The sequence below is a fragment of the Vombatus ursinus genome, unplaced genomic scaffold (genome assembly GCF_900497805.2).
Source record: "Vombatus ursinus unplaced genomic scaffold, bare-nosed wombat genome assembly UNPS02014818.1, whole genome shotgun sequence".
Lineage (NCBI taxonomy): Eukaryota > Metazoa > Chordata > Mammalia > Diprotodontia > Vombatidae > Vombatus > Vombatus ursinus.
In genome coordinates, this window is record NW_020954596.1 from 8220991 (window position 1) to 8237075 (window position 16085).

General features: G+C 34.6%; 1 protein-coding gene across 1 annotated transcript in view; it reads right to left on the reverse strand.

Moving 5' to 3' along the window:
* The window catches only part of POLN (DNA polymerase nu), a 312741-nt gene that overhangs the window by 229299 nt on the left and 67357 nt on the right, over positions 1-16085 (reverse strand). Inside the window, exons 11-12 of the mRNA XM_027836282.1 lie at positions 3594-3650; positions 931-984 (exon numbers count right to left, since the gene is read on the reverse strand). Of these exons, the coding sequence (XP_027692083.1) occupies positions 931-984; positions 3594-3650 (111 nt within the window). The remainder of the gene's footprint in view (positions 1-930; positions 985-3593; positions 3651-16085) is intronic.

A 16085-nucleotide genomic window follows, 5' to 3' on the forward strand; every position in this document is an offset into this window, starting at 1 on the left:
TAACTCATGAGACCTTTATCAGTATTAGGGTAGTTGGAGGGAAAAAATTATATGTATAGATAATAGATAGATAGATAAACAGAGGGCACAGGGTGAGTTGAAGATGAAGGGGTGATATCTGGAGAATTAAGGGGTGTGAGAGGATTATACTGGGAGAAGGAGAAAGGGAGAGGTAGAATGGGGTAAATTATCTCACATAAAATAGACAAGAAAAGGCTTTTACAATGGAGGGGAAACGGGGGGAAGGTAAGAGGGAATGAGTGAATCTTATTCTCATCAGATTTGGCTTAAGAAGGGAGTAACATACACACTCAATTGGGTCTGAAAATCTCTCTTACCCTACAGGAAAATAGGGGAGGAAGGGGACAAGAGAGCAGGGGGATGATAGAGGGGAGGGCAGATTGGGGGAGGGGTTAATCAGAAGCAAACACTTCTAAAGAAGGACAGGGTCAAAAGAGAGAATAGAATAAATGGGAGTCAAGATAAGAGTAAGGGAAATATTCTTAGTTTTTCACAACATGACTACTATGGAAGTGTTTTACATGACTACACATGTATAACCTGTATCGAGTTGTTTGCCTTCTCAATGAGGGTGGGTGGGGAGGGAGGGAGGAAGAAAATTTGGAACCCAAAGGATTAAAAACAAATGTTAAAAAGAAAATTATTTTCACATGCAACTGAGAAATAAGATATATAGGCAATGGGGTATAGAAATCTATCCTGCCCTACAGGAAAATTGAAGGGGAAGGGAATAAGAGATGGGGAGGGGAGATAGAAGGGAGGGCAGACTAGGGGAAGGGGTATTCAGAATGCATGCCATCTTGGGATGGGGGGAGAGAAAGGGAGAAAATTTGAAACTCAAAATCTTGTGGAAGTGAATGTTGAAAACTAAAAATAAACGAATTAACAAAGAAAAAAAAATCTAGTTACCTTTCTCATGCATGACAGCAGCCCATCCACAAAGGTTGATTTGACCTTATGAATCTAAGTGATTAAAAAATTAAGAGTGACTTTCTCTTTAATTTAAATAAGAAAAAGTTTCAGAGGAAAACTCACATTTTCAGTAACCAGACTTCCCCCCATTTCAATAAAAAGGAATAAAAATGGTCTTTTCAAAAATCACTAATAAATGACACCAAAATGTACTTTTATGTTGCCAAGGATAGCTCATTTAGCCAAGGTGAAGGGAACTGCAGTGGTAAATTCCTTAAAGTCTTATGGGCTGGATACTGACAATATTCAGATACCAATTTAAGATCAAAGTACACAGCGGCTTACAATTCAAGGACCTGTAATTTCACCAGTGTGGATACTGATCATATGGTCATGGATTATAACACTTAGTATGTCTACCAGCAGCAGCAGCACCAGTAAGTGGGAAGTTTTTGAGAGTTGTTGTGGCTGAAAATTTTGTAATCATGCAACTAATCTGATGATAAGTATCTCCAAATTCAGCAGGTCCTTAGACAAGAGACTTACAATCCATCACTAAGCATTTACTGAAAGTCTTTCTTGCGTGGTAGACAGTGTCGGAGCTCACACTCCACTGATATCACCTTCAAGAAACCCTGCTAGCATGAAGTGAAGTAGGGCTTAAGTGGAAATACATGGTGACAATATCTCAGATTCAACAAAATACAATAAATGTTTTAAGCAAGCACTGTGAAAATAAAATTTGAGTAAACTCTTAAAAGAAGCTCATGGTCTTCCATTTGAATTGTCCTGGGAAGATTCTGAAGATCACCTGGCAGGATAAGGTACTGAACACTAAGGTCCTTTCTCAAACTAAACTGCCAAGCATTCAAACTCTACTGAGGAGAACACAACTCCAGTGGGCTGGCCACATTGCTTGAATGCCAAATGTATGCTTGCCTAAAAGACTATTAGGGAGAACAACTCACACAAGGCAAGTACTCACATGGTGGTCAGAAGAAGAAACACAAAGACACTCTCAAAGTCTCTCTGAAAAACTTTGAAATCAATTGTGTAACATGGGAGACACCGGCAAAGAAGCACCCAACGTGGCATACCCACATCAAAAAAGGCATTTGTGCTCTATGAGCAAAGCAGAATTGAAGGAGCTCAAAAGAAAGACGAGATGCACAAATTTACAGAACCCACTCCAAATGTTCACATGGACTACTTGTGCCCAACCTGTGGTAGAGCATTCCAAGCTTGTATTGGTCTGATCAGCCACAGCTGGACACAATGTAACTTGACTCTAACATAGTGATGTCATTTTGGTCCTTTTTGAGAATGACGGACAACAATCAACAACCATTGTCTAGCAGGGGGACTTAGAGGTCATAGTTAAATAGTCCAAGTCCTCAAAACTTTGCTTCTGAATTTTTTACAAAGAACCAAGAAGCCTTCAGTTTATTTTACAGATGAGACAACTAAGGCCAACAACATGACAGAGTAGAGAGAGTTCTAGACTTGAAATTAAGAATACCTGGGTTCACTTTATCTCTCTTGGTCTCAGGTTCCTTATAAGGTCATATCGGGTTCCATATCTATTATTCTAGGGGAGAGGGTAGTGACTTAGCCAAAGTCACACAGTTATTAAGTATCACAGGCCTCATTTGAATTCAGCTCCTTTAACTCTGAGTCTAATTCTCTTTAATAATCTTCAGGCTATTTATAAGAAGATATATGATATCAAACAGGGCTCATCACAGCGGTGAAACATACATGACAATGTCAAAAACTCTAAAGACATAGTATTAGTGAGGCACCAAGGTGACAACGTCTAAGTGTCCTGAGGCATTTAAACTGTCCCAAAGAATTTCTACTACTAGGCCCATCATACTATATTAGACATTTTGAGATCATATTAAACATGGAGTAAAATTCTCATTTAAAAGAATGTTTTAATACCAGATATATTTTTGAAGTATGGCTCAAGAATCATTTAATTTTTTAAAAGAAAAAATACTCTATGCCAGTTAAATGATCATCACCCTGATTCTCCCCACCTGCTACTCTCTTCTACCACTGGGTCATTATGCTATCATGTTGCCCTACAAAACAATAGGAAGTAGAAAACCTTCCCTTCCAACTTCTTTAATTCTCAGGCTTCATCTAGCTTCTGCCATGCTAGGTCAGAAAATCACTCACCTAAGGTTAGTAACCTTCAACCAATGCATTTGCCCAAGAGGATTTTGCAGTCATTTTTTCAAACAGCTTCCAGAATAAGTTGGCTCATGAATGTGACCTCTACGCAGTGTGAGAATACAAGAGTAAGGAAGGAAAGACATTCTTCACTCCCCATTTAAAGACATGGAAAGTATCCATCTAGGGATTTACTAAAAGCAAAGAATCAAGCACAGTATTCATATTATAACCCATTCTCCCTGCCCTGGCCCTTCAAGCAGGTTTTTGTGAAGGACATAACCTTTAAAAGGCTGGGGACAAAAGGGGGGAATGGGTCCCACCTTTTCATGAATAGGTAGATTGTCTTTATACACAAAGCCTGCTTTGCACTATAGTTCAGGATAAGAAAGCAACAGAGCCAACATTCTGGCTGCAATACAGCAAATTACTATCACCACCAAGGAGACCTTTCTATCCTTATTTAGAAAAAAATAACTTACCTGCCTATATTTTAAAATGATCTTGGGTAAAGGATGAAGATCTTGCAAAGCATTTAACTAGAAAATAGAAATAAATATTAACAATTCCTTCAATTCAATAAACATTTGTTAAACATCTATTACATGTGAGTCACTGTGTTAAAAACTTGGAATAAAAATGAAAAATAACATCATCTCCTCTCCTTCAGGATCTAATAAGTCCAGACAAAGTATACTAGGAAAATATGAGAGGAAGAGATCACTATTAATTGGGAGAATCACAGAAGGCTCTACAGAGGACTTACTCTGTGAGCTAGATTGTAAAAGAAGGGGATTTCCAATATTGGGGATGAAAGAGGAGTACCCTCCAGACATAGCAGGGGAACCATCTGTGTCAATGCAGACGCAAGAGAATGAGTTCATCGTTTAAACTATTTATTCGTAGTTGAACAAAACTTAAGAGTAGATATTTAATTTACAGTATTTTCCATGCAGTTTTGTAATAACTCACCTCCCTGTCCTGTTTCTAATCACTCCTTCGTTCTAAATGCATTTTAATGCTCCAGCCAAACTGGAGTACTCTTTGTTCTGAGATCACATACTCCACTTTCCTATCTTTACGTTTTTGTTTATACTTTGTCCTTACTGCTCTCACTAAACATACCCCTTCCCTCAACTCCAGCTGTTGAAATTCTACCAATTCTTCAGGATGTAGCTGAAATAGAACTTTGTCACAGAAGCTTTCCCTGATCCTGCTTCTCAGACCTCAAATAAGACTTTGTTTATACCTTTATTATGTACTTTTCAGGTTCTATTTTATTTTATAGTTATTTATGTGCATGTCATATATTGTTCTCATTATCACCACAAGAATGCTTGTTCCTTGAAGGTAGCAGCATTCTCTTATTTACTTTTCATTCCCCTTTCAATTCTCTTTTTAACTTTTTTTAGAATGTTTTATTTTATCTTAATTACATGTAAAATTAATTTTAACATTCACTTTTAAAATAATTTTTGAATTCCAAATTTTCTTCCTCCTTTACCTCCCCAGTCGTTGAAAAGGCAAACACTTTGATATGGATTTTACACGTACAGTCATGCAAACCATATTTCCATATTAGCCATGTTGCAAAAGAGAACACAGACCAAAAAATAAAGAAATAAAAATAAAGAAAGTTTAAAAAGTATGCATCGATCTTCATTTAGACTTTATCAGTTCCTTCTCTGGAGGTGGATAGCAATTTTCATCATAAGTCCTTCAGAATTGTCATGGATTGTTGTATTGCTGAGAATAGCTAAGTCATTCACAGTTGATCACTGTACAATATTGCTGGTACTGTGTACAATGATCTCCTGGCTCTGTTTACTTTACCTTGCATCAGTTATACATCTTCCCAGTTTTTTGTGAAAGCATCTTACTTGTCATTTCTTACAGCACAATAGTATTCCATCACAATTATATAACACCACTTGTTGAGCCATTCCCCAACTGATAAGCATCCCCTCAATTTCTAATTCTTTGATACCACAAAAAGAGTTGCTATAAATATTTTTGTACATATAAGACCTTTTCCTTTTTCTTAGATGTCTCTGGGGTATATACCTAGTAGATGTATTGTTGGGTCAAAAGACCACACACAGTTTTATAGACTTTTGGGCATAGTTCCAAATTACTCTCCATAATGATTGGATCAGTTCACTACTCCACTAATAGGAAATTAGTGTCTCAATTTTTCTACATCTCCTCCAACATGTCATTTTTCTTTTCTGTCATATTAGCCAATCTGATAGGTATGAGGTGGTAGCTCAGAGCTGTTTTAATTTGCATTTCTCTAATCTACAGTGATTTTGAGCATTTTTTCCTATAACTATAAATAGCTTTGTTTTCTTCTTCTGAAATTGCCTGCTTGTGTCCTTTGATCATTTATCAATTGGGGAATGACTCATATTCGTATAAATTTGACTCAGCTCCCTACATATTTGAGAATTGAGGCTTTTATCAGAAAAACTTGCTGCAAAAATTTTCCCCCAGTTTCCTACTTTCCTTCTAATCTTAGCTACATTGGTTTTGTTTGTGCAAAACCTTTTTAATTTAATGTGATCAAAATTATCTATTTTATATTCTGTAATGCTCTCTATCTCTTGTTTGGTAATAATTTTCTCCCTTGTTTATTTGTCAAATCTATGGAAAAGGGAAGAATTTAGGACCAAAGAACATATAGAGAGCATTACAAAATATAAAATAATTTTGATGATATTAAAAAAAGGTTTTTGTACAAACAAATCCAATATAACCAAAATTAAAAGGAAAGCAAAAACTAGGAAACAATCTTTACACCAAATATCTCTGATAAAGATTTAATTTCTCAAATATATAGAGAATTTAGTCAAATTTATAAAAATACAAGTCATTCCCAAATTCATATCCAAGTTATCTATAGTCATATGAAAAAATGCTCTAAATCATTAATGATTAGAGAAATGCAAATTAAAACACCTCTGAGGTACTACCTCACACTATCAGATTAGCTAAGATGACAAAAAAATTATAAATGGTGGAGGGGATGTGAGAAAACCGGAACACTAATGCACTGTTGGCGGAGCTATGAACTGATCCAACCATTACGGAGAGCAATCTAGAACTGTGCCCACAGGGCTGGAAAACTGTGCATACCCTTTGATCTAGCAATACCACTGCTAGGTATATATCCCAAAGACACAAAAAAAGGGAAAAGGACCTATCTGTACAAAAATGTTTATAGCAGTGATTTTTGTGGTGGTTAAGGAATAGAAATTGATGCCTATTGGAAAGGGATGCCTATCAATTGGGGAATGGCTAAACAAGCTGTAGTATATGATTATGATTGAATACTATTGTGCTATAAGAACTAACAAGCAGGATAATTTCAGAAAAACCCGGAAAGACGTACATGAACTGATGCAAAGTGAAATGAACAGAACCAGGAGAACACAGTAATGGCAATACTGTAAGATGAAGAACTGTGAATGACTTAGCTATTCTCACCAATGCAATAATCTAGGGCAATCTCAAAAGACTAATGATGAAACATACCATCTATCTCCAGAGAAAGTACTGATATTGTCTGAATATAGACTAAAGCATGTTATTTTTCACTTTCATTCTTTTTCTTTTAGTCTAGGCTTCTTATACAAAATGACTAATATGGAAATGTTTTAGATGAATGCATATATATAACTTATATCTGATTGCTTACTATCTCAGTGAGGGGGAGAAGAGAGAGGGTTAGAATATGGAACTCAATCTTTAAAAACACCCAAATGTTTAAAAAATTTTTTAACATGTAATTGGGGAAAAATATATTAATGAAAAAAAAAAAGAGTAGAGGCTATAAAAACAACTTAATCATTGAATACAGCAACTTTAGTTGATGTGGGGTATATTGTCCAATTAAAGAATTAGTCATAAAAATGTATTTAAATAAATTATTCTCTTATCCACAGGTCTGACAGGTAAAGTATTCCATGTTCCCCTAATTTGCTTTGCAATTATGTTTATATAGTTCCTGATTTTGTCTTGGCAGGTAGACTCCCAAGTATTTTATATTGTCTGCAGTTATTTTAAATGGAATTTCTCTTTCTATCTCTTGCTGCTGGACTTCGATGGTAATATACAGAAATGCTAATAATTTATGTGGATTTATTTTATATCCTGCAACTTTGCTGAAGGTGTTAATTATGGCAACTAGTTTTTTAATTGATTCTCTAGGATTCTTTAAATATACTATCATATCACTTGCAAAGAGTGATAGTTTTGTTTCCTCATTGCCTTTTCTAATTCCTTCAACTGTTTTTTCTTCTCTTATTGATATAGCTAGCATTTCCAGTACAATACTGAAAAATAATGGTGATAATGGATATCCTTACTTCATCTCTGATCTTACTAGGAAGGCTTCTAGCTTATCCCCATTACAGATAATGTTTGCTGGTGGTTTTGGAGAGATACTACTTATCATTTTAAGGGAAGCTCCATTTATTTCTTTCCTTTCTAGTGTTTTTAATAGGAATAGATGTATTTTGTCAAAAGATTTTTCAGCACCTACTGAGATAATCACATGATTTCTGTTGGTGTTGCTATTGATATGGTCAATTATGCTAATAGTTTTCCTAATATTGAATTGGCCCTTCATTCCTGGCATAAATCCCATCTGGTCACAGTTTATGATCCTTGTGATATATTGCTATAATCTCCTTGCCAGGTTGTAATTTAAAAATTTTATATCAATATGCATTAGGGAAATTGGTTGATAGCTGTCTTTCTCCATTTTTGCTCTCCCTGGTTTAGGTATCAGCACCATATTTATGTTGTAAAAGGAATTTGGTAAGATTCCCTCTTTGCCTATTTTTCCAAATAGTTTACAGACTATTGGAATTAATTATTCTCTAAATGTTTGGTAGAATTCACTTATAAATCCTGGCCCTGGGGATTTTTTCCTTAGGAGTTCATTGATGGTTTGTTCAATTTCTTTTTCTAAGATGAGGTTATTTAAGTATTCTATTTCCTCTTCTATTAATCTGGGCAATTTTATATTTTTGCAAATATTCATCCACTTCACTTAGGTTGTTAGATTTATTGGCATATAATTGGACAAAATAGCTCCTAATAATTGCTTTAATTTTATCTTCATTGATGATGAATACACTCTTTTAATTTTTGACACTGGTAATTTGGTTTTCTTCTTCCTTTTCAAAAATCATTTTAACCAATGGTTTATCTATTTGATTGGTTTTTTCATAAAACCAGCTCCTAGTTTTCTTTATTAGTTCAATGGTTTTCTTACTTTCAATTTTATTAATCTCTCCTTTGATTTTCAAGATTTCCAATTTGGTATTTGATTGGATTTTTAATTTGTTTTTCTCTAATTTTTTTTTCAGTTGCATGACCAACTTATTGATGTATTCTTTATTTTACTGATATAAACATTTAGAGAAATACATTTTTTCCTAAGTACTGCTTTCACTTCATCCCCTTTCAATTCTCAATTAGAGGTAAGGCTTAAAACGCAAATAGTCAATTTTCAATTAAGATAATGACATTAAAGGTATTAAAGTTCTCCACATAAACACCAGGAAATATAAGAAACAGATTCTAAAAAGACCAATAACAAGAAAACAAACAAGATACAGAATTGAGTTCCTCTATCAGTTCAAGATAGTGCACACGCGCGCGCGCACACACACACACACACACACAAATGACAGTTATAAGTAGAGAGGTCATACCAGGTAAACACATAAGCCAAATGAGGCAGGAAAAGAATCTATATCAGGTAAGACAGTACAAACTCCCAGACATAGACCTGAAGCCATCCAGCTCTCTGAGATGGGGGCATAAGGGACAGAAAAAAGTTATCATGAGCTCCAGTACTCAAGTACCCCCTAACTTATCATAATAGAAACAATGGACAGAACCAGTCTCCAATAGTCAAAGTACAACTCAGAACTCGGCCACTAGAAAATTAGGGATGAGAGAGAGTGAAACTGTGCAAGAGAACTGAGACTAGCATGTTCTCCAACATCCCGTAAGGAAAGTCAATGGCACAACAGGGACTGAAACTAGCTCCTGACTGAGGATCATGAAAAGAGAAGAAAGAGAACAAAGGAGGCCTAAACATAGAAGTAGGCCACTAAGGCTGTCTGAAACAAAAGTCAGGGATTGAGGCAGAGGATAGGGCCTAATACTAGCCATCCCATCCAAATTAGCTGCAGAATCAAGACTGTAGGATGGGACAGGACCAAACAAGGCCCTAACAATATATCCAAGACTGCCAGAGTAGACCGGCCTGAACATAAAATTACAATACAAGAACTAAAGCTAAAAATATGAGTAAGCAATAGAAAATACTAAACACAATGAAAAAATACCATGGATTAAGAGAACACCAAAAGGTAAGTCCATAAAAAGGAATTAACCTTAAAGCAAATACAAATAGATCCTCAGAGAAAAAAAGTGGTTTACCATAAGGACTCTAAGAATAAATGGAAGAGATTAAGAAAGAGATTAAAAATAATATTAAAAATGAAATTGGAGTTCAGGAAGGAAAATGTAAAGGAAAATAAATAGCAAAGAATAAAAGTTAGAACACATTACAAAAGTAGTATACTCACTGAAAAATGGAAGAAAACAAACAGAAACCAATAGCTCCATAAGACAAGAAATATTAAAATAAATTTAAAAGATTGAAAAAATAGAAGAAAATATAAGGTATCAAAACCAATGACCTACAAAATAGATCAAGGAGAGATCATTTGGGAATTCCTGAAAAGGATGACCAAACAAAACTTAAATATCATATTTCAAGAAATCATAAAAAAGGAAACCTTCTCAGAGCGAGAGGACTCAGTAAAAATAGAAAAAAAAAATTAACCCATCACCTCATGAATGAAACCCCAAAATAAAAACACCCTCTAAAGGCAAACCCAAAATACAAAAGTTCTAAATCAAAGGAAAAATAGTGAAAGCTGTCAGAATAAATGATTCAAGTTGCAATGAACCATAGGCAGTATCATAAAAGACTTAATAGTAATTACTATAAGGCGAGGGGGATCTTGGAATATGATATTCTAAAAAGCAAAAGATAAAGACTTGCAACCAAGACTAACTTACAATATAAAACTAAGCATAAAACTGCAAAAAAATTGGACTTTTAATAGAACATAAAACTAGAGCATTTTTAATAAAAAGACCAGAACTAAATAGTGTCCAAAACGTGAAAAAAAAATCAAGAGACACCTAGAAAGGTAAATAAATTTGAGCAACTAGAAGGACGTAAATTATTATGAAATGTTCCTTATTAACCCTAACATCTTCAAGTTTTACAGAAAAATAAGATAAACACAGGGTCTGTGTATGATTTTGTTCCATTTTTTTTTGGTTTGTTTTAGGAGAGGAAATAAAGAAGAAATAAAGAGAAGAAAGAAGGAAGAAGAGAGTAATTTACTATTTTATTTAAATGGAGTGTGGGAGAAGAGTACACAAACATGAAAAGTGGTGAGAGGAGGGTGAATACAGAAAGATTTAACACACGTACACACACAAACAAAAAGAATGCTTGAGGTAGAATTACATTACTTTCTCAAGAGACAGAAAGGAGCCAAAGCAGAGGGGAAATAAGAGTAGAATCAGGTAGGGCATAACCACAAATGAAGCAAATTTCAACTCTAGAGGGCTCATCACAAAGCAGGGGATGAAATAAAAACAAAGAAAGAAGGCATTAGAACCAGCGATTGGGGTCTGGTCTTGGTGAAGAAAGGAGGGGCACAGGAGTAAGAACAAACTACTCATATACAGCTCAATACAATTAATCAAATTCCTGCTCTTTTTCCATTCCCCTTTACTCTTTCCAATGAGCAGGGCTGCCAAAAAAGAGGAAAACATGTAAGAGGTTAGTTATGTAGAAAGGAAATTCACAATTAATAACTATAAAAGGGAATGTGAATTAGATACAAATACCCATAAAATGAAGACATATGTAGGAGAATAGATTAGAAAGCAAAATCCAAGAATATGTTGCTTATAAGAAACACATTTGAAACAAGAATTTACAGAGTTCACTTGAGGGCCTAGAGCAGAATATTTCAAGTGAACACAAAAAGCAAGGTGGGCAAGACAACAGTAAAAATAGACATGGCTAAAAAGTAAGCACAGAAACTACATTACACTTACGGGTACCATGGATAATGAAATAATATCAATACTCAATATATATGTAACAAATGGCATAGCATCTACACAACTGAGAGAAAATTAATCAAACTATAGGAAGAAAGAAATATTAAACTATAATAGTTGGAAATTTCAACGTGCCCCTCTTAGGCAAACGTAAACCTAATAAAAATAAGAAAAAAGTTAAAGAGCTGAATGGAATTTAAAAAAAAATTATATATTGTAATACAATTACATATAGTAGGCATCTGGAGATTAGTGCATGAGAATAGAAAGGAATATATCTATTTTTCAACTCCATATAGCATGTTGGCAAAAACTGATCATATGCTAAAGCATAAAAACATCATAAACAAATGTAGAAAAACAGAAATATTAAACACATACTTTACTGATCACAACACAATAAATTTATATTCAAAAATGGTCTTTGAAGAAAGGATTGAAAGTAATTTAAGTCTGAAAATTTGGTGGGTCAAACAACAAACCACTGAAACAATAGATAATTTTATTGAAGTAAAGAGTAACAATGTAGCAAGATATAAAAGCATGTGGGATGCATGGGAGGAAAGTATATCTATAAATATTTTCATCAATGAAAAAAGAATAAATATATCACTAAATTAGATATACAACTATAAAATTAGAAAAGCAACAAATCAAAAAACCAATCAAATACAAAAATAAAAATTCTAAAAATCAAAGAAGAGATCAACAAACTTGAAAACAACAACAAAAAAGAATTGAATTGCTAAAACCAGGAGCTGTTTTTTTTTTAAACTGAATAAAATGCTAGCAAACATGTCATTATATTAAGGTAAGAGAATTATACACTATTACCATGTTGGATTTATTACAGGGATGCACATTTGATTCAGTATTATGAAAACAGTAAACATAATGACCATATAATTCTGAAACAGTCATTATAACAAAAAAAACCCATTAAAATGTATAGCAATTAATGAGCTGTTCCTTAAAACGACAAATACTATTTATCTAAAATCAAGTGTATGTTTATCTGTTATGGAGAAATGGTAAAAATAAGAACATTCACTGTCACAACTGTTACTTGATATATTACTGGAAATGATAGCTTGATCAATAAAATAAGAAAAAAATTGATAGAGAAAGAAGAGGCAAAGAAGATGATCAATTTTTTCAGATGATGAGTCAACCGAAATAATAAATAGCAAAGTAACCAACATAAATCATGTGCCTTTCTGGGTATTACAAATAAGATCCAGCAAGAAGAGAAAGAAAAAAAGAAATTCTATGCAAAATTAATAGAGAATGTATGAAAGACAAATACAGGAATTTTAAGAATATGACTACAAAGTACTCTCCATAGAAAAAAAAAAGATACATAATTATCAGAAAAGATATTTGCTAATTAAGACTGGGTTATCACAATGTAATAAAAATGATAGTACTACCTAAATTAATGTACAGACTCAATGACATACAGAATCGAACTTCCAAAAGATTCCCTTATAGGGCTAGGAAAAAAAAATTTATCTGGAGAGAACAAGTTCAAGAATCTCAAAGGAAATAATGAAAAACCTAGCAAGAAAGTGTTTCTAGCTGTTCAAAATCTTATTGTATACTAGAAAGCAGTTATAATAAAAACTTTTGGATACCTAATAAAATAGAAAAGTTGATCAGCAGAACTAGATACACAAATACTCAAAAATAACTAAACATAGTAGTATAGTGATTGAAAAGTATATCAATAAAATAAGACATATGATACGTTATAAAACAATTTCTATCAATAATATACCTGTCTTCAAATATGAAGGCATCAAAGATCACAGGCAAAATAGAAAGGCAGCCTAAATGTTCACCACCAAATCAGTCCTAAAGTTCACAAAAATAATCATTTCTTAAAATACACCAATACAATTATAATTATTCCTGAAAGTGATTTACATTGAGATTTTGAGCACTCTGTTTTAAAAGGAAACATGTAAAGCAGATAAAGTTGTGTGATGTTTTCAGGGACTAGTGATAGGGAGTGTAAAAAAAAAAAAGAAACTACCAAAACCATCTTCCCAAGTTGAAAGATTGGCAGAGACAAGGAAAGCACTATTCTGACCTTCAATGTGGGACTCTTACTATGAAATGAGTTTACCAGATCATTAAGCTACACTCTATTTTGCACTCTACACAGATATTCACTGGCCTGGGACAAGCTGCTTGTATTCTACCATGCCCATGAAAAAATGGAAAAAATAAAAATCCACTAGCCTCTCTTTTTCTTTCTCCTTTGCAAGAAAAGCATCCCCAAATGGCAATGAAAAAGGATTAGTGAATAGAAAGTTCCTCCCATTCCCAGTCACTTCATAAGACAACAGTACAAAGAAATAAATGTAATTGGCAAGAAGCCTGCTGTTCCGTTGCAGAAGAAAAGGAGCTCAGTGTTCAGACAACTTATCCCCAGCAGCAAGACCACCAACGAATGAATGACTGTGGGAGTACCTTTTATTACCTACATTTTCCTTAATTAATAACTGAGAGGGTAATTTAAGGATGGAAAAGGCTTTTCCTTACTGCTTTGAAAGGAGAAGAGAAAAACAGATTGCTTTGTTTTCTCAAAAATCCTAGTAGAATCTATGGGTCTGTAAGCTAACTATGGTATTTGTTGTTCTAAAAGAGTGACAAAAGAAAGGCTTTTAAGTAAAACAGCACAGTCTAATGGAAAGGTGCTCAACTACAGTCAGGAATCCCAGCTCTGCCATTTTCTAGCTCTGACTTTGGGCAAGTCATTTAACCTACCTGAAATGGGCGGGGGGAGAGGGGAGAGGAAGGAAGGTGGTCAAGATGGCAAAGATACAGCCTAGAACCAGCTCTCCCTTTGTCATCCAAGCCAAAATTAAATACAATAGAAGGACCAAGAACAACATTGGAAAAATAAAGTTACCACGAGGTAACTCTTACAGAAAAAAAATAATAATAAAAGTTCACCTCACCAGACTGCTCTTGGCACTTCCAGAGTTCCTTGGCCTTCAGCCTATATCCAGGCTGACTCAGAGCCCAGAACTCCTCCCTTAGAACTGCTGGAGAATTAGGCATCAGCTCTTGTAGTTAACCTCCTGGCAATGTCCCAGCTGGATCCTTGTCCTCTTGGTGAAATGAGACTCATGAACTGGCCCAACCCTGAGCCTCCGGCTGGAGAAAAGATGATGACTACAAAGGAGGATGGTGCTGAGGTAGAGAACAGGCCTAGGCACAAAGGCCTCTTAAAGTTTCCTTTCCTTAGCGTTCTATCCAAACCCTCCTCATACCCCTCAGTCTACTGATGCTCATGATTATGATCATCCCCAATGTGAAGGAAAGAAATGAAAAAAAGATGAAAGAAACTTTTGGTTGTGGAGAAGGAAGGGGTCCAGTAGTACGAAGCTTATTACAACTACCTAGTGCAGGCAGAAGGTATTGGGCAGCTAACAAGAAGAGTCAAAAAAGATGAAGAGTCCCAACTACACAGGCTTAGTAAGGTAGGACTATCACCTTCTCCTTGGAAGTTGTGTCCATCTTAATGTAGCTCAGGATTACATTAGCATTTCTGGCTGTCACATCACATTGCTGAGCTGGCATTCCACTGAAACGTTAAGTTGTTTTTCAGAACTTCTATGTATCTGTTGCCTCACTCATTTTTATTTGTTAAGCTTATTTTTTGTACCCAAGTACAAGACTTTATATATATATTTATCCTTATTGAATTTCATCTTGTTAGGTTTACTCCAGTGCTCTAGCTTACCACAATCCTTTTGGATTCTAATTGTCATTCACTGTATTAGCTATCCCTCTCAGCTTTATGCCATCGGCCAATTTGATGATCACACCACCTATGCCTCAATCCTTTGTCCCAGTCATTAATAAAAATGTTCAACAGAAAGGACCCCACCACAGATCCCTGGGGTTCCCTACTGAAGACCTCCTACCCACGGTGACATTAAAATATTGCTAAAATGAGCTGAGGCTGGGCAAGAAGAGTTAAGGATGACAAAAAGGAGTGGGTTTTTTAAATCTATACTGAAGAAAAGAGAAGGATCAAGGGCAAGTGATTAAACAAGATAAATAAAACAGGCTCTAGTAAGAGAGAGCACTTTAATGAATTCAAGTCACCTGGCCCAGAAGAATCCATCAATGGGTATTGAAAGAACAGATAGAGATGTGTTTGCTGAGCTTCTATCAGTGATATTTGAAAGTTCACTTGGGAATAGGAAAGACACCAAAGGACTATAAAAGGTCAAACGTTATCTTAATTTTTAAAAAAGGAAGAGAATAGGACCTGCGAATTTGACCTTGATTCCTAGGGAAATATAGGCAATCATACTAAAGAAATGATCAGAGAGCATCAATCCATCAAGGAATCGATTAACAAGCATTTATTAAAAAATAGTGCCATGCTGATACTGTAAGCAAACTGGGAGAGCAAGAAATAGTTTATCTAACAGATTTATGGAGAACAGAAGAATCCATGACCAAACAGGAAATAGAGAACATTACAAAAAGCAAAATGGATAACTTTGATTACATTAAATTGAAAAGTTTTTGCACAAACAAAGGCAATGCAACCAAGATCATAAGAAAGGTAGAAAATTGGGAAAGAATTTTTACAACCAGTCTCTCTGATAACGGCCTCATTTCTAAAATATATAGAGAATCAACTAAAATTTATAAGAATACAAGTCATTCCCCAATTAATAAATGGTCAAAGGATATGAACAGGCAGTTTTCAGATGAAGAAATTAAAGCCATCTATAGTCACATGAAAACATGCTCTAAATCACTATTGATTAAAC